This window comes from Purpureocillium lilacinum, assembly GCF_023168085.1.
Source record: "Purpureocillium lilacinum CBS 284.36 DNA, scaffold_3, whole genome shotgun sequence".
Lineage (NCBI taxonomy): Eukaryota > Fungi > Ascomycota > Sordariomycetes > Hypocreales > Ophiocordycipitaceae > Purpureocillium > Purpureocillium lilacinum.
The window spans coordinates 4,638,737-4,656,738 of record NW_027072113.1 but is presented as its reverse complement, the minus strand read 5'-3'; the positions used below and the strand labels follow the sequence as shown (position 1 = coordinate 4,656,738).

Sequence of the window (18,002 nt, the reverse complement as noted above, 5' to 3'; positions counted from 1 at the left end):
GACGGGTGTGTGTGTGTGTGTGTGTGTGTGTGTGTGTCGGAGCTGGCCGGAGTTCGATTTGGGTACGGGAGGGCAAGCAGCCGTGGTTCGAGGACGTTTGTTTGTACGGAATGGAGAGCGTGAGGGTTGGGAGGCTGGCTTGGTGCGGTGGATGGATTGATGGATGGACGGCAGATGGCGGGGTAGGGAAAGCTGAGTGAGGTTTAGGACGACGACTTTTTTTCCCCCATGGCTAGAGGGTGTCGGCGGGGCAGACAGACACAGCGTCACACACCACCACCACCAACACTACCACCTCGCTCAAAGGGATACCTCGGCGAGGTACGCCCTGCCGCCGAAGCCGCCATCTTCTTCCTTTGCCAATTCGTGAAAGTCGAATCGAGCTCGGCGATCGACGTAGCACACTCCAGGGACTACACTCACGTGAGATCCTTCTCATCAGCAAACAATACAAAGTACATAATACATTCTACAGTAATGATTGAAGCATAAAATGTACGTGCTGAACACCTAGCTGTCGTCAAGAGACACAACAAGAGACACAACCGCCAGGCCACATCACGATACAGTCACGTCACATGAATGCCCCTTCAAACATGTTCAGATATGCCTAATTGCTTTTCGGCCATCTACACGTGCCTATCTACCAAAAGTCCAGTGAGATCGTCGGACCTGCAAAAAGCTCTGAATACAGACGTGCACTTGGGCACACGAGACGTCAAAGTGTTGTTTTTCGAAACTCCTCCCACCGTCATCATGGCGAGTGGAGAACCCGGTAGAGAAATGCTTCACCTCAAAACGCCGTTCCCAAGATATACCAGTCCGCAGGGCTCACGCCCGGCGAGATCCAGCCGTGCAAGCCACATGAAGCATCCCAAAAGCGTGATGGCGCGAAAAGTACAAAGAAAGAACAGAAGGGTATCCGTCGTGGTGAGGTCTGGCTTTGCGGGCCGCTGATAACTGGTGTATAATGCAACGCAAAAATGCTCAAGCAAACGGTATTCGGTCGCTCCTCCTAGAAGCCCTTGAACGGATCATCCTTGAAGTAGTCCTCGTCCATGGTTCTCCCTCGACTGTAGTGGTCCCCGCGGCCGCCACGATGGCCGTTTTGCTCGCGGTGGCGGCTGCGGCTGTTTCGCCTCCGGATCTCCTTGCTTCGCCGTCGCATGGACTGACGGAATTCCTCCTGCTCGTCCGGGTAGTCGCTGAACTGCGAAAATGCCAGGGGGCTGATGAAGGCCTCCATGCGAACCGTCCCAATGGCGTCAAAGAAGTTGCCCCCCGGGCGCGAGGATGCCTCGGATGTGCGTTGTGATGCGGGGTGGCTCATGCCCCAAGTCGTGTTCGATGAACCCTGCGACTGGTAAATGTCTGACGAGCCCGCCGTTCCGACACTGGCGTTGGCCGTGCTGCCGGATGAGTTGTGATGAGCTCCGGTGCCCGCTGGGCCCGAAAAGCCACGGAACGATAGGGGCGGTGCCACATGGCCCCCCGTGTTGCTGCGCTTTCGGCCGTGAGTCGCCGCTCCGTTGCTCCTCTCAGTGAAGCGGGGGATAAAGGGTGGCTCCGCGGCATCTTGAGACTCCTCCCGGCTGTGGCCAGACGCCACGGGGGAGAGGTCTGGCTGTCGAAAGCTCGCCATGTCGCCCATACGTGACGACGGCGCGCTAGGAATGCTGGGCACGCTCGGGGTGCCAATTCTCCCGACGTTCGTTTTGCCCTTGGCAAGGCGTATGGAGTCTCTGATTCCACCACGCTTGAACCTCGTTCTCGGCATCTCAAACTCTGGTAGTGGCTGCTGCGCTTGAGGATGCTGCTTCACCTGCGGCTGCGGAGCCGGGATATCAGGCACAGCCTGAGATGAATGTGCCAGAAACGACAGCGCGGTAAGCCACAGGTAGTGCCGCTCTGCCGAGGTTGCCGTGAACTTCAAAGCTCGCTGTGGGGTCAATATCAAGATCGAGCGATTGAACACGTTTGGCATGACCTTTGGGGCAGGGTTGTCATCTTTCACGTCGAGGACAGATTGGATAGTTACTGTTCTTGTCAGTAATGAGGAGAGGTCGGTCGGATTCGATGGTTCGAGCCACTCACACTTGCGTCCAGTCTTGCCCATGAGGGCGCTGCCCGAGGATGGTTGTTTGCTGCTCCAGAGGATAGCCCTTTCGTACGGAGCCAGCCACACCCACCTCTTGTGGCGATCGTTGCTGGAGTCGTCCTTGCCAGTCGACTCTGGCATGCCAAAAGACTTTCGCCTCCGGACATATTTGAGCATCCACTCCCCAACCATAGTCTGCGCAATAGCATCGACCACGCCGGGCGTTTGGGAGGCAGTTGTCTGCGTGGTCGGCTCAGTGTTGTTGGTATTGTCTGTGTTGGTCGAAAGCTCGTGGCGATGCCTCTTCCAGCTGTTGTTGGGGCGGCCCTTGTTCCGGGGTGTCGTGATGTCATTGCGCGGTAGGGGAGGCAGTCCTGGGCTTTCGGGAGCCTCGGTGGAGGGCGACAGCGGAGGGGGGGATCGGCTGCCCTGACGGCGGTGCCGCTGGTTCCGCGGGAGGGCTGCTGCAGAGCGTACCTTTCTGAGAGTGTGTGTCTGGTACGAAGAGCGGCTGCTGCCTCTCCGATGCCAATAATCCCGGCGAGTCGGACTCCTCTGCCCATCACTCGGCGTGCTGGAACTAAACGGCGGCTGCCGCGAGCTCGCGCGCGTCGGGATCGGGAAGGGAGGATTCTTCGCGTCAGGAAGGCTAGGGCTTCTTGAGCGACCCTGATGGCTGGCAATCCCGCTCTGAATCATTGCTGCCTTTCGCATGACGCTGGCTCGGCTAGAGGGGGCAGGCGGCGGAGGAGCAGGGGCCTTTTCATACGTCCTACTAAGCTTCTTCTCATGCTTCTTCGAGTCGCTCTCCTTTCCTGGGAGGTTGAAGGAGCTATACAACTCGGAGCTGACCGGGTTCGCGGTAGCTCCAGATTGTTTGGTCGTGGGCTGTTCCGGTGATGTAGTCACCGTTCCGAACGAGCCCCGCCGTGGCTGCCGGCCTGAGATAAACTTGGGTCTAGGCGCAGACAAGGCGGTACGATACTCAGAGTCACTGAGGTCTGCGTCGCCAAACTCGTCTGCCTCATCCGAGCTAGCCGTATCGAAGCCAGCAAACAGGCTGCTAAACCGATGAGGCCGTCTCACCGGCGCGCCCTTGTGGTTCGCCAGCGGACCATCATCGTTGTGGCCAGGGTAGGCATCGTGAAGCTCATCTTCATCGCCACGGGAGAGTGGTGAGGGAGGTTCGCGGGAGTCTCGCCCATGAGTTGATCTCCTAGGGTTGCGCGCAGGAATCTCACCGGGCGCCGGGGTAAAGTTCTTGTCTTGCTCAAAGCCGACCGATACATTAGGCGATGTTGGTCGTGACGAGATGAGAGATGGCTGCAGGTGTGGCGGCAGCAACGCCAGCCTCTTGTCAGTCTGGATGCCTTCTGTCTGCACAGACGCATCGGTCGTGTCGCTGGAGACGGGCAGATTGACTTGGCAACCAAAGTGCTTGAAGTACTGAGGAAGCCGAGGCGATCGAGGGGTAGTTGGTCGGCTGGTTGGGGGCTGGATGTTGATGCTGGGTATCGCCAGTGGCGGAGGCGGCGAGCTGAGACGGGTTGCGCTGAGCCCTCGGGACATCTGCGCCGGCTCTTCTGTCTGCGTTGACGAGCACACCATGATGACGGCTTCTGGGGCATCCGAGTAAGGGGACAGCTCGCCGTAAGGCGATTGAGGAGTCTTGGGCGGGCTCAGCGGGCCGTCCATTGTCTGAGCAGCCGCCGAAACCATCCTGTTCATTTTGGACGGTTCGATGATAAGCGGCCGGCTGGCGTGCACCCGCTTACGCCTCTGATTCGCCTCAATTTCGGAGTCTCCTCGCGATGGGCTGTCAACGTCTGGTGTCTTCCCACGGACGGGGAGCTCAGGGGTGGCTGGCTTGACTGTTGGCGCCTCGGGAGCCGGCGACGGCGGCGGTGAGTACTGGATCCCGGTGTCGACATATGAAGCCGTACGCGTCGTTTGCTCCATGATTGTGTCCTCGGCAGCGTCCTCCTCCTCGGGCTCCAATGCCTCTGTCAAAGACTCGACAATGAAGGGCTTCGCACGAGCCACGCTGCCCGGCCGCACCAGGCTCTCGTTGCTCTGATTACGTCGGTGCATCCTGCTGTGCGTGCCGTCACGGCTGTAGGGTCGGCGGTGCCTCGCAGGGCTTGAGTGATTTGACAAGACACTTTCTCGGCCATCAATGTCCGTGTCGTCGTCGAAGTCCAGTTCGTCGGCCAAGGAGTGGCCGTTCTGTAGCAGTCCGGCGCCAGATGTGTTCAAGAGGGAATGCCGAATGCTGTTCGTCAGGCTCATCGTCCTGACGCTGCCGACGTCGTTCTCCCTGCCGCTCTCCTCGGCGTCGCTATCATGAGCCTGGCTCGCACCATTGTGTCCGCCGTTCATGTGCGAGGCCTGGAATGCGGCAACCTCGTCGAGCACCACTTTCAGGCGGCTCTCGGCAATGTGGACTCGGCGCTCGTACTTGCGCTTCTCGTTTTCCCATGCCTCCTTCTCCTGTGCCCACTGGTCGTGAACCCGCTGAGAGTCATCCTCTTGACTTCGAATCTTGCGCTGCGCAGAGTCGAGGCGCTTCTTGGCCTCGGTAATCGACTCAACGGCGTCGTCGCGCTCTCGTGCGAGTTCGCCCAGCGCCGACGACGTTCCCCCTTCCAGCAAGGACAGTTGGCGTTGCAGTGAGCGGCTTTCCTTGGTCGTGTCTGTCAGGTTCACCTGGAGCCGGTCATGCTCCTCTCTCACAGTGTGCAAGGTAGACTCGAGGCTCTCGATCTGTTTTGTCTTCTCCTCCTGGTCCCGCCTCAGCGCCAAGATCTCGGAGACGAGGTTGGCATGCAAAGTCGGCGTAAATCTCCGCGGGTCGAGAATGCTGATGCTTTCGTCGGTCGTCACGTCCCTCGACAATCGCTTCTCACTTCTGTCAGTCGACATTGGCGTGGGAGAGGCGCCACTGCCGGGCGGAGTGACTGAGCGGTGACGGCTCGACTGCTTCGAGGCCCCGGACGGGGTCTTGAACGGGGTACCGCTCTGAGGCGTGGGCAGCGAACCAGCCCCGAGGCCAGTTGTGTACTCATCGTCGGTTTCCCAGACGGCCATCTTGTGGGTGCGAAGTCGGCTGCGTGACGTGCGGCTAATGGCTATGGCGCAGCCGTCGGATGATATGGACAGGCATCAACAAGCCCTCTGGAGCTTGTCGAGCGCGGCCTGCTCCCTCTGGTTTCGGGGCAAGACAGTCGGCCGGACCAACCTTCTATGGCTTGCTTACAGCGAGCCCTGCAGCTGAGAAATGACAGCAACGACGTGGTCTACTGGATGAGCTCGCATCTACAGTAGTCAACAATTGCTTCTGTCGACCTTCCGCAGGTTGTTAGCATCTTGCAAAAAAGCAAATGCTGACGCAGGCCAATGCATGCCCCAGGCTGACGACTCAGACCAGAACGCCTGTTGACCCTCGACGCAGGGATGGGCAAACTTACGGCTTGCAGGTTTCGCATGCGCCCCCGACTGTTGCAAAGTGCACTGTGATGGTCGCCTTGACAGGCAAGGTCAGCATGAATCTCTTGCGACTCTCGGTGTCCATTGCTCCGGCCGAGATCCGCGATTGATCCGGCGGACACTACATCACGGGGAACTCACGTACCGCTCGTTTCCAGACGATAATAAGTAGGACAATGAATGCCGTGTTTCAGCTACTCGGGGTCTTGCTCATCACCGACCAGCAAGAGATTCGTCGCTAATATGCCCGCGTCGTCGATCGAGGAAAAGAAGGAAGGCGAATCAGTGTCTCGCAGCGGGCCGATGGTGGTAATGTGCGTATGTCATGCCGTGAACCAATTGCGCAGGTGTATTCGATTTCCGGCCTCCTTTGCTTGCCCTGCAGAGGCGCGTTTCGGAGGCTGATGGCTGGGAGTGGGTATAAGCGAAGGACAGTGGGCGCGCCAGTGAAGTGGGTGTCGAAGTCAGTATATCAAAACGAAAACTGTACGCACGCGACGGTCAGCAATCAAGACAATGTCGCTTCACGACAGCAGCGATAGGCTTTGCGCAAAGAGTCCGGAGAGGGCGGAGGTTGGCAAGCAGCGCGCGACTCGGTCGGGATAGCTTACAATGAGACACGCTCGGCAGGCCCAGGAGAGAGCTCTCCACGGCAAAGGATGACGAGAGTTATGCGCAGGCCATTGGGTCGCGCGTCGTCGCACAGGAGGAACCGTCTCCGCGATTCGGCTCGGGTGACGTTGGAAAGAAGCTATGCGTGGGAGAGGAGGGAGGCGATCAGAGGCGAGGCGTGGAAGAACAGGGTCCGTCTCCTGTCAACGGAGGAAGGTACAGAGGCCAGTACGGGTAGTGCCCCAGAGGGGAAATTGGATGAAGAGGCGAAAGAGGTGACGAGGTACCGGCCAGGGTCTGGTCTGGACGATCGGGGCCGGGCTGCAGGAGCTGCAGTGGTTAATGTATGTGCGTGGAAGTACCGTATCCACCTATCACGATGACCGGAGGGGACCCCGGCAACTCGTGATGGTGAGGTGAGCGAGCAAGATTATCTTAGGGCTGTTGCTCGAGGCATGTGCCGTCGGTAGGAGGGAGACACGAGGCCATTGTCGTCGTCGTGCTGCCGAGGGCCGCCTCACCACTCAATCTCGAGCAGGAGGCACAAGCAGACACAGGCCCCTGGAAAGACTGATCAGGACCCCTGGCAACGCGTGCCGGGACGAGAGCGACTGCTGCAACGCCGCTGCGGGGGGCCCGCTCGATGGCGTGTTGATGGCCTCAATTGGGCGCCGGCGCTGCAAATCGGAACCCTGGACTCATGGCTGGAGTGCGGCCCAGCTGTGCGACCTGGCCGCCACTGGCCAGGCGGCTCCCAAGGCCAGCAAAGGCCGCAGCAAAGGACGGCGACAACGGCGACGACGACGACGACGACGACGAGACGGCGGGGGCGCGGTGACAGCGGGCCTGTCGGGAGGCATCCGCTGACGCTTGGGACAGACGGGAACAAGCCAAGCAGAACAGGACCGCGCAGCGCAGGTGAGGTGGAGAGGGGTGTCGGGCCCGCTGAGATGGTGGCCCAACGGCGGATTGGCAGCGGACGAGCCAACCTGCAACCCGGAAGCCTGCGCGCGGCTTGGCCCACGAGGTGAGGCGTGGTGAGGTGAGGCCCGGCGACGTGAGTGGTGCCTGAGGCGGCCCTCCAGGCCCCAACTGGAACCCACCTAAGGTCACGAATTCGGGGGGAGCAGCAGAGGCCAGAGCTCAAGGAGCTGCACCCTGGCCTGGCCCGCGCCAGGGGTCCCCCCAATCTCTCCCCACCCCCTTTGCCAGAACCGACCAAGATGGCCGTGATCCGTCAACCGCCACCAACAAGGCCTCACCTGGCTACCTGGGCCGTTGGGCTTGTCGCTTGACCTGGCCAAGGAACCCCCCGGCCGCTGAGGAATGGTCAAACCGCGGAGTCCAGCCGGGCCGCCTTCAGTGGCTTGAGCCGGCCGGTCATCACATTGCTGCGCTGCGCTTCATTCATCGTCGGAGCAAGTCTGTCACTTGGGTCGCACGAGGCCTGCATGGAGTATTTCCCTGGTCATTCTGGTTCTGGGTCTCCCCCGGCGGCCATGCACGACACGACACCGTTGAACTCAAACGATCCCCCCGTCTCGCGTGCAAGCTTCCGGTCCCGACGGCGTCGAACCTCCTCCGTGATGCAGTGCTTGATTGCCGTAGCGCAACGTGGACACCGCGAGCTTGGGACGAGGAGGACCGTCGAGTTGGCAGTCTCCGTCGGCCAGGATTCTCTCTCGGGCCATCATCACCGTTCCTTCAAGGCTCGCGGTGACATGCCCGAGCCGGAGCTGGCAGCATCTTGCGCCCGCCGGCTCCTCGACCAGCGCATGCGCCGCACCTACTGCACTCCATCACGGGCTATGCGAGTCCCATCACCAGGCTAATCCGTGTCCAGCTCCCTGGTCGACCGTCCCCCCCGATCTTCCAGGGCACCGGCGTCCCGCGGCCTCGGTACTGACGAGAGCCAGATGCCAGGGCCCGTGCCCAGCCTGTGCCGGCTGTGGGCGAGATGGGCTGGACTGTGCAGCCGGTCTCTCCGAATTGCCCCCTGGCTCCGCGAAGTCCTCAGCCTCGAGATTGCAGGTCATCTTCGGCTGCTCCCCCACGCCACAGGCCGTCAGTGATCGGCAGGAAACATGGACAAGCATTCGGAAAGAATAGCTTTGGCAGCCCGCCTTGCGTTTCATGTCTGCCGCTTGTGGAAATTGGACTGGGGGCTCGGGCACGGCGCCGACGTTGACGAAGCCAACCAACAAGAGCAGAGGCGGCCTTGGACGACGACGACGGCTTACTGAACTCATGCCTCCGGTTTCCGTTTCGAAAGAAATCAAGTGGGTGCGCGCAACGACCAGGCTCGCCGGCCATTCTCGCGCTACGGCGACTTCGCTAGACCAGACAAAGCAAATTCGTCGAGTCGTCGGCCAAGTGGATTCGTCAAGAGGAGGCCATGTTGGTCGTCGCTGGGCATTTCGTAGTCAGCCACCGCGAGGAACCCACTCGTTCGCCATCGGAAAGCCGGGGTTACAGGCATCACCCCTGCTCAGGGGCGACGAGGCTTCATTTGCCATGGCCTGATGATGGCACCCGCCCCGATTGCAGAGCCAGTTCGCTCCTGCTGGGCCACAGCGGCTCAGGCACGGATGCGGCTGCTGTGCGACGGTTCGAGGCATGGTCGTCGACTGCATCTCTGATCAGACATGGCTATGCCTGCCGCATGCATGAAAACGCATCACCAGACAGCCGGCCCGCAAGAGGTCAAAGCTCCTGCGATAGCTGTGGGCAACCCGGTCGGAACCACCACGAGCGATATGCGAGAAAAGACTCTCTTTACCCGTTTTAGCCGGACCCAAGCGGGGTGTTCAGGACCTGCTTCTGTCGACCCCATTTCTCATCGACAAGCCGCGTCGATGTGAACTCTGAAAGGCTTGTCAGGGCCCGTCTGTGCTCCCACTCGACGGCAGCGCCGGCATGCTCGTTGTACATACTCGTACGGGTCCAGCGAGTGATGGACGAACGACGATTGACTGACTTTCTTGTGCGACGGGTCTCAGCCCTTGCAGTCATGTCCGAGCGGCATCCTGATATCCACGATGCATGCCCATGTCAGGGATATGGCTTCATATTTAGAACAGATGAACGCGGGCCAAAAAAGTAACTTCCAAATAGGGGACGCGGGAAGCCTGCCCTTGCTGGGTGCGGCAATCGGCGCGCGAACAGCCAAGCGGCGCGAGGCTGAGCCGACCCAGGGTCCGACGGCTTGGCTCGCTCAATCTCTTCCCCGTCCTTGCAACAACAGGCGTACCGACTTGAGCAGACGTCGTCACCAGCCCCGACCAACAAGAAATCTGGCTCTCATCTGCACACTACGAAACTTGGTGGCCCGGCCCTGGTGAACGAGAACGTGATACGGTTTGGAGGCGTTGGATCCCGAGCTTGGACGATACGTTGACTACAACGGAGCGGATGCAAGTGCTCGAGCTATGCAAGAAAGAGGCCGGGCGAATCGGGACAAAATCTGGTACCAGATGCGGCATTTGGCCATCTGCTGCCGCGTTCAACCGTCGATACTACTGTGATGACCCTAGCCTGAGCCGTGGTCGACAACCAGCGTTGATGCTGATGAGTGCAACTGGGGGTTGCACCGAAGCCGGACCCGGGGTCGAGTCCAGGTTCTCTTCCAACTTCTTCACCCCAGATTAGTCGCACTCCGTTGGTGCGCGCTATCATAAACGGCACACACACACACAGCAAGCCCGCCATGGAAGAAGGTTGCCAAGTGCTGCTTGTCAGACCCTCGTGGCAAAACACGAGATGGTGGGCAGCCAAAGCTTGACGCCTCTCGCAGCCGCCGGCGGCGGGCGAGTCCCCCGGGCCGGTCCATCGAGCCGTCGCGTTCTTCGTACCCGCCGCCCCAAAGGGGGCTCCAGAAGTGGGCAAAAAGGAAAAAAAAAGGAAACGGGCCCGGGTGAGTGTCATAAAAAGCAATTCTGTGGGTTTCATTCAATTCGTCATGTCGCGAAACAAGCCCCCGATGCCAGAGCCAAGATCGACTCGCCGCTTTTGCTTTTGGCCCTCGGTCTGTGCGACCTTCTAGAGGGTCGGTGATGGGCAAACGCACGCGTTGGCTCGTCTCTTGTGGCTTTTTGGCGCCGTGTGGCGAGCGGGGGAGAAACATGGCCGTGGGGATCCTGTTACACAGCAGCCAGCGCGTCGGCCCGCGGGGGGGCGCTCTCGTCGGTCCCCCGTGGTGTCAAGTGACGGGAGAGAAGGACAAGACACAGGCAGACGAAATGCTGGAAAGCGCGCAATTCGGCATGGAAAGTGGCTTAACGCGGTTGTCACATTCACCTTGCGGGCCCAGTGTGATGAAATCACAACGTTGCCTAGTACAGTACGTGATGCTCCTTCAGATAAGGTAGCCAACTTGAGCCTGGACACGGACGCGGACGCGGACGCATGGGATCGCGGGCCGCCCGCCCAGGCCTTTTTGGTTCGGGGGAGTTGGACCAGCTTCCGCCGCACAGTAATTAGCTGCTGCTGCTGCTGCATCGGGAGATCAAAGCCCGTCTGCTGGTTGCGCGCGGGGGGGGTGTACGCCTCGCTGCATGCATGTGAGCTCTCGAGCCGTGGGTGCGCGGAGACTGAGCGCGAGCGACAGAGAGAGGCGCACAATGCCGCCGCCGTGCGCCATGTAAGTCGGGCTGCATCCCAAAGAGCAACGGGCCAGCGGTGGCAGCAGCAGCAGCGCCAAGTCTCGTTTTCACTCCAGCCACGAACTGACGCATCACCTCACCTCCTCCATTCCCTGTCTCTTTTCGCTTTCCTCGTCGCACCTCGGCGGCGCGGGTTTTCGCACGAGATGCGCGGTAGGTATATCCCGCACACAGTTCCCGGCAGCGTGGGAGCGGCGGCGGCGGCGGCGGCGGCGGCGTCTCCGGAGCAGGACGGGATGGATGATGGACGCGGCTCGACGGCGTCGTGTCCCTCGCAACCGCAGCGCCAAGCCTCATCCCGAGCAGCGCGGCCCCAAAGCAATACAGTTGTCAATTGGCATGGGCGAGTGGCGAGATGAACGGGGGGTGTTCGTTTGCCCATCTTTAATCTGAAACGAGGTGTTGGCTGAGCGCTCGCCCTCGGGTGGTGGTGTTGATGATCGTTTGCTTTGTGCGGAATCCTCCGTACTTTATGGCGTTCCCAGGGTGTATTTACTACAGTTTTTAGCAGCGTGGATGATGGATGGGTGTTGGAGGACCCCAGGCGCGGGCGGGAGGGAGGACGAGTTGGGATGGGAAACCTGGATCTCGCACCCTGGGGGGGACGGACGCATGACCCAAGAACCAGGATTTTTCTGAAGCAAGAAATTCGCGAGGTAGTGCCGACAGAACGATATTCCTGACAGCAGGGTAGGTGATACCGTACCCAAGTTGGTCCTTTCGCGCAATTGGCATCACAGGGCGGCCGCGTTGTTGATGCCCTCGCGACGTCGCGTCTCCAACTCTGCTCCCCCCTACCCTACGGCATGCCATCGACGACGCACACGAGGCACTGCACATGCGCTCGGTACCTGACCGACGACCAGCGCAGTCAGAGGCAATCCCTTGACGAGCAAACATGACGCATATATCCTTGGTCAGCAAGCGTGAGATGATCCTTCCAACGACGCTCTTGCCGGCCTGTCATGTGATGATGTCGTCTTTTTTGGCCCAGATGTGCCAGTGCAGTCATCCACTCTGACACCTTATCCGAAACGATTACCTCGGTCTGCGGGCAATGACATATCGCGCCCTGCGCCAATGACGCATCCATATACACCACCATGTCGGCGGCGAGACAACGCACTCGGATGCAACATCACCCCCCTTCATCACACTCCGGCACGCATCATCTAGTTGAGAGCCGCTACGAGGTATCAAAGGACGCACGCACGCACGAGCACACACGCATACACAGCCAGTAGGAAACAACCCGCCCGGAGGCAACGCACCCCAAAACCATGTCCCCCGGCACCGTTTCCCCCCTCGCCGACGTCAAGGGCCTCACCTTTGACGTCTTCGGCACCGTCGTGGACTGGCGCGGCTCCATCACCGAGGAGCTCGCCCTGCGCGCCCACCGCAAGCTCTCGTCCCCGGACGCCGCGCTCGACGACGCCACGCGGGAGCGCGCCCGTGCCCTGAGCAGCGACGGCGAGGGCTGGGGACGCTTCGCCCATGAGTGGCACGAGTCGTACGGCGCCTTCACGCGGTCCTTCGACCCGGAGCGAGACACCTGGAAGACCATCGACGAGCACACCCGCGAGAGCCTCGCCTCGCTGCTCGACTCGTGGGGCCTCCACGGGCTCTATTCCGACGCCGAGCTCGACTCGCTGAGCCTCGTCTGGCACCGCCTCCGCCCCTGGCCCGACTCGTCCGACGGGCTCGCGCAGCTCAACGCCAGCGGCCGCGTCACGACCGCGACGCTGTCCAACGGCAACGTCTCCCTGTTGCGGGACCTGGACGACTTTGGCGCCCTGGGTTTCCAGCGCCTCTTCTCGGGCGAGACGTTCCGCGCGTACAAGCCCAACCCGGCGACGTACCTTGGCGCGGCGCGGGAGCTGGGCCTCGAGCCGGGCCAGGTCGCCATGGTGGCCGCGCACCTCGAGGACCTGCAGTCCGCGCGCGCGTGCGGCCTGCGCACCGTCTACGTCGAGCGCCCGCGCGAGGAGGCCTGGAGCCGCGACGACGAGCGATATGGCCGCGCGCGCGAGTGGGTTGACCTCTGGATCGCCGAGGACGAAGGCGGCTTCGTCACACTGGCGAAACGGCTGGGTGAGCTTGCTTCGTGATCGCTGTCGCCAGCAGGGAGGCCACGAGGCTTGGCTTGGAAGATCCGGGCCGCGGCGGGCTTAACGAAGCCCGCATATCGTTATTCGCTTCCCTGCTGTTACTGCCCGCGTCGCGTGGAAAGTCCTGCCGCGACCTGCACCTCTGCGGCTTATTCTTCCTGGACATGGTCGTTGGCCGGCCACAGAAACCCTGATCCTAGCCGTCTGCTGCGCTGTTTCATGCCGGGCCCCGTCTCGCATTGCAAACGTGGAACCCATGCAGACTGCAGCAAGTAGGGAAATTTTGGATTCAGGAATCATGTCATGACATGACCCGTGTGCTTGCCGCCGCAGGGCCTCGTGCTATCGGTCTCCCGAGTGCTTCGTAGACTTCGATATGCCGACCCGCCTGATCGACCGTACCAGAGCCATGACTCAGTACTAGGGCGACATGTACAGTCGTAGTGAGATGCAGTCGGAGGATCTCGCAACGTGGAGCCCATGCCGTGACACCCTTGAAGCTTCAACGCAACGGCACGAAGTCCGCCTTCTACCTCCGTTGCACCCGGTTCAAGCTCACAACGTGGTTTCCCCTTGGGTACGTTGGGGGATCTCATACATAATACCTAGGCATGACAACCAGCCGTGCGTGTCAAAATGACACATTTGCATTGATCGTGACGAAAAGCTCTGCAGGCGTGCATTGCCAGGCTGTGTAACTGAATGCGGATCTTAATGATTGCGATGTGTTCAGCTCCTTCCGGGACGTCTTTTAATCCACCAGCAGCATCGAAGCAGACCGTAGCTCAGACGGATTACACGGAACGTGGAAACTGTGCCAAGGCAGCGTGCAGCGGTGCCCCTTTACGCACGGATGGTCTGATCGTACCTATCGAAAGTGGTCTTGCTATGGTGTGGCAGCTTCGTGAGAGGTTGGATGGAGCGAGTCGATTCACGGACAGCGCGGAACTGTTTCAGCAGCCGGCGTCAAGACAGGAGGGCTCTGTAGTCATCCCTTTGGCTACCCTCGGTGACAGGAGAGGGCCACCAAACTGCCAGCGAGCATAAGCTCCCACCATCGCTGACGTTTGCGTAGATAACGGCCCAGACGATGGGCGAACATACCGCCCAGAGACTCTATATCGAGGGCCACATCTTCGCATCTCCGGAGTAGTGAAATCCAAGTGCAGTCAACGATGGCACTTTGCGCATCCGGGACATATGCAATGGGGTATATCTCCGAGACAAATGCTCGTGGTGTCTTGGACGTGCCGACTGCCGCGATTTCTGTGCAACAATTGAAACCTGCCAACGAATCGCATGGTTACGTGGCCAGGCTAATGTCTCGACTCTCCTTGCGGCCGTGACACTGTGCTTGCAATATGAGTTGCGCATGCAATGGTGCTGGCAGTTTAGCCGTCTTGGCGGATCGTAGCTCACTGGAAGCTCTTCGGACGCGCTCAGTGAATCGAAGTGGCATCCGAGGAAATCCCCCAAGAAATGCTTGGTTGGTGCCAGGTTTGAGACATGCACCGCGTCTGCTCCGACAGGGAGGATGTGGTTGCGAAGCTTGTCTCACTGAGAATGGCTGAAAGGAAGCCTCTGCGTGGGGGTTCGCGCCAGAGCTTGGGGGAACATTGGAACATCGGACGCCCATCCCGTCTACCCACCGAGGTGGGTGAGAAGTGATTGTCAAAGTTGAAGGCCCGAGTGGCATGTGTGAGAACACACCCATCGCAACCCATGCCGCCACCGCCGCTGCAAAGGGCTTCAGGATGGCACATGTGCGAGCCGGGGTCCCCATCCCCCCGTCACCGGCCCACACCACCGGCACGGCTCCGGACTGGAGGAGGGAGCGCTGCAAGCTAGGCCGGCTGGAGAACTCGAACGCTCGTTGGTAGTGGCGCCAAGGTCGCGCATGGTCAGAAACCCCGCGGGACAACATCCGAGCCGGTGAGCGTTGCTGGCTGAGGAAGCTGGACGGCGAGGTGTCTCTCGATGCGGCATGGCACGCCATGACGGTTCGACGCAGCCCAATGACTAGTTCGCCGGGGCCGTTGTCGGTATCGATTACCCGCGTTCCGCGAGCGAGCTCGGCCCTGCTGGGTTGAAAGCGCTTGTCGAGCCCGTACGGCTTGGTAAGATCACCCTCGCCGGCCGACCACTTCGACTTGTGGTGTCTGTCTCGGTGTGGATGAGCCACGGATGGCTCGATGCTGCGACGAGCGTCGAAAGCTACTACCCATGCTCACTCCGGGCAAGACACCTGTCAGTGGTCGCACAACATGCATCTTGATGATCTATCCGCTGGCACGTCAGCCCGGTGGTTGCGCTGGGCGGCAAATTGCGTGTCCCGCCTAGCTGCCGGTACAGCGCGCCGTCCGGAGAGTTGCGGCGCCCGCGTTGACCATGAGAGAGCTCTGCGAGCCGCATTGGCAGCCATACTGTCATTTGCTCGGCACCACCTCTTCAATCGTGCTGTGTGAAGTCGTTTTCGGCAACGGTGGCTTTGGCGGACACGGTCGTCGGCTGAGTCCATTAGTAGCGACATCACGAGACCCTAGGCTGGAGAGTCGGGATGCGGGCCGCTGACGCTGCTCTCTGACCACCGGGCCGGACGAGGCCTGTCCGGAGGTGAGAGAGATCAGCGGCGGAGGCATTGCAGTATAGATGTCCACAGTCAAGGACTGCCACGGAGGAGTTTGTCGATTTTGGCCGGGTCGTGGTGTGCGATTTGCCGCGGAAGGAGTGGGCGAGTCGTGGCTTCCACGTACGGGTTTTTCGTGGTGCCTGCCTTCCTTGACTGATCGCAGACCATCGTGCACCAGACGTGTTCCGTACAGTATCTATGCAACCATGAGCCAGCCATTGAGGCCATGAATCATCAAGCCCCTTCATCCATGCCTTCAATTGATCAAAAACACCTGCAATTGCACCGCACACGTTGCATCGACATCCAATGGCTCCCCGTCGGCGTGTCCGATGCCGTCGCCAACCAACGTGAGAAAGGTGAGTCCCAACCCGCACGGAAGACGGTTACAGATCTTGCCTGACACGCATGCTCTGGGTGACGGCCCCGCCTGGCTGCATCATGGGCCGCAGCGACACATCTAAGCCATCGAAGCTGGCACCGTAAACAGGCGCTCGACGGGGTGGGACGAAACGGCGCTTCAACGGAAGGCGTACAGTGCTGTACTGTCGATGGATGTCGTCGTTTTCACCGCCGTCCCATGCCGTCGACATTGCCGACCGCGTACTTGACGGACAGGTCCAGGGGTTGTCACGGGCTGGCGCGGACCAAGCACAAACCGTCGTGTTGTTTTTGCTCCGCGCGGCCTGCGTGCCTAATGCCCTTTGCACCTACCGAATTCCAAATCGAAGGCAAAGGCACAGAACAAGACAGAAAATGTCCCGGTGCAGAGTTGCCTCCGAGGGTTCCTATTTGCTCCTGTCGCTACTTGAGAGCCACCAACCCAATCTGGCACAGATGTGCGGTAGTGATCCCCGGAAGGATGGTGCGACTGGACGTCGACGTCGAGTCGGGGAAGCCAAAATGGACCGACTTATGCCGGACCTTGACATTCACGGGAACTCGCGTGGTGGGCCGTTGCTCCTCGTGCCGAGCGGTCGCCCCTTTGTCGGGCTGCTTTCTCTTTTGAGGCGACGAGGTGGTTATGGCTGGTTTGTCGTTGCGGATTGGTGAGCGCAACTACCCTTCTGGACCCCTAACGTGGAAAGTAACGATGCAACAACTCAGGCTGCGCACAGAGGACCTGTCCTGGAACCGTCCACAAGCCGATGATGCTCGCCGCGCGGGCCCCGTTTCTGCCACGCCGGCCCGTGCCACTTGCGGGAACGTTGAGCACAAGTACTTTGATCCATCCAGAAGATAAACAGAACCCATGGCCTCTGATTGATGAGCCAAGGCAATGATAAGCACAAGTACTGTACTACGTACGTACGTACAATGCCAAGTTGGGCACTCATCCCACCTGACCCTAGGAGTCAAGTTGTCAAGGCACAAGACATCGACTGGGGGCTCAACAGTCAGCACAACAGGATCCGACCCGCAGCCAGATGCCCCCGTTTCCAACGTCGCCTGGCCCCGGCCCCTCGACCCCTCCAGCTCCAGCCTTGGCTACCCTCTCGGGCCCCGTCCAGTGACGGCTCGGTACCTAGGAGCCTCCACTGGCCCATGGAAGGCGCCGCGTGTGGTGGGCTCCAGCTCCCAGCCGCCATCGCGCCCAGCCGACAGGACTCAGCCCAGCAGCGGAAGGGCGAGTCGGGGCCCGCTGGCGGGGGAGCACAAGCATTGGATCCCAATGGGATTGAAGCAACAACGGCCAGGCAAGCTGGAGAGCTCCATGACCCACCGCGCAAGCAAGCATGGGACTGGAGAGCTCCAGCGCCCCGCCGAGGGGCCTGCACGGGCTGAGGGACCCGTGGACACCAGCAACATGGAAGACCAGGCCGTGCCAGCCTTCGCATCAATCATCCGCCACCGGGCATGGCAGAGACGGATTGATGCTACCTGACGACGACCCAACCCAGCCCAACCCAACCGTTGTTGCTGTTAGCACAGAGTACCTACTGAGGTACGTGCAAGAGGGCGCTACAGCTGCTCGTACGTGCGAACTGCGAGCGACTGCGTCAGTAACCTTGGCTACTTGGCGCTAGGATCCTGACCCAATCCACTGATCTCCAGCGGCTGCTCAGGCAGATGCAGTCGTTCAAATGGATGGCAGGGCCCCCAACCAGCCTCCCCCCGGCAAGCGCCACGCATCCTTGTCGTTCAATCGGCTGCAGAAAAACATTGGGATGAGAACAAGCTCGACGCCCACACGCCAGATGGTGCAGGACGCAAGCCTTGCCAGCCACTTTGTCGGGCCCAGGTGGTGGTGGTGGCAGGCCCTGGCAGCCATCCTGGCACCCTGGATCCCGGCGCTCGTCCCCGGCGTTCGTCCCCGGTGTTCGTCTCCAGCGGCAGTAGCAGAAGCATTAGCAGCGCCTCGAGCTTCTGCAAGCCCGAGCGCAGCCAGCCAGTGCAGGACGGCGGAT

At 60.6% G+C, this 18,002-nt stretch overlaps 2 protein-coding genes across 2 annotated transcripts; one reads left to right on the top strand and one right to left on the bottom strand.

The window, feature by feature from the left end:
• Nucleotides 1-1,015: 1,015 nt before the first annotated feature.
• Nucleotides 1,016-5,185, bottom strand: PLICBS_004981 (uncharacterized protein; the record flags this gene model as incomplete). The annotated part of the gene is made up of 2 exons (XM_018325615.2): nucleotides 1,016-2,037; nucleotides 2,095-5,185. 2 exons carry the CDS (start codon nucleotides 5,183-5,185, stop codon nucleotides 1,016-1,018), a joined length of 4,113 nt encoding a protein of 1,370 aa, XP_018175367.1.
• A 6,952-nt stretch (nucleotides 5,186-12,137) lies between these two features.
• Nucleotides 12,138-12,965, top strand: PLICBS_004980 (uncharacterized protein; the record flags this gene model as incomplete). Its single annotated transcript, XM_018325619.1, has 1 exon — nucleotides 12,138-12,965. The coding sequence occupies one exon, from the start codon at nucleotides 12,138-12,140 to the stop codon at nucleotides 12,963-12,965; it is 828 nt and encodes a 275-aa protein (XP_018175371.1).
• Between the last annotated feature and the right edge of the window lie 5,037 nt (nucleotides 12,966-18,002).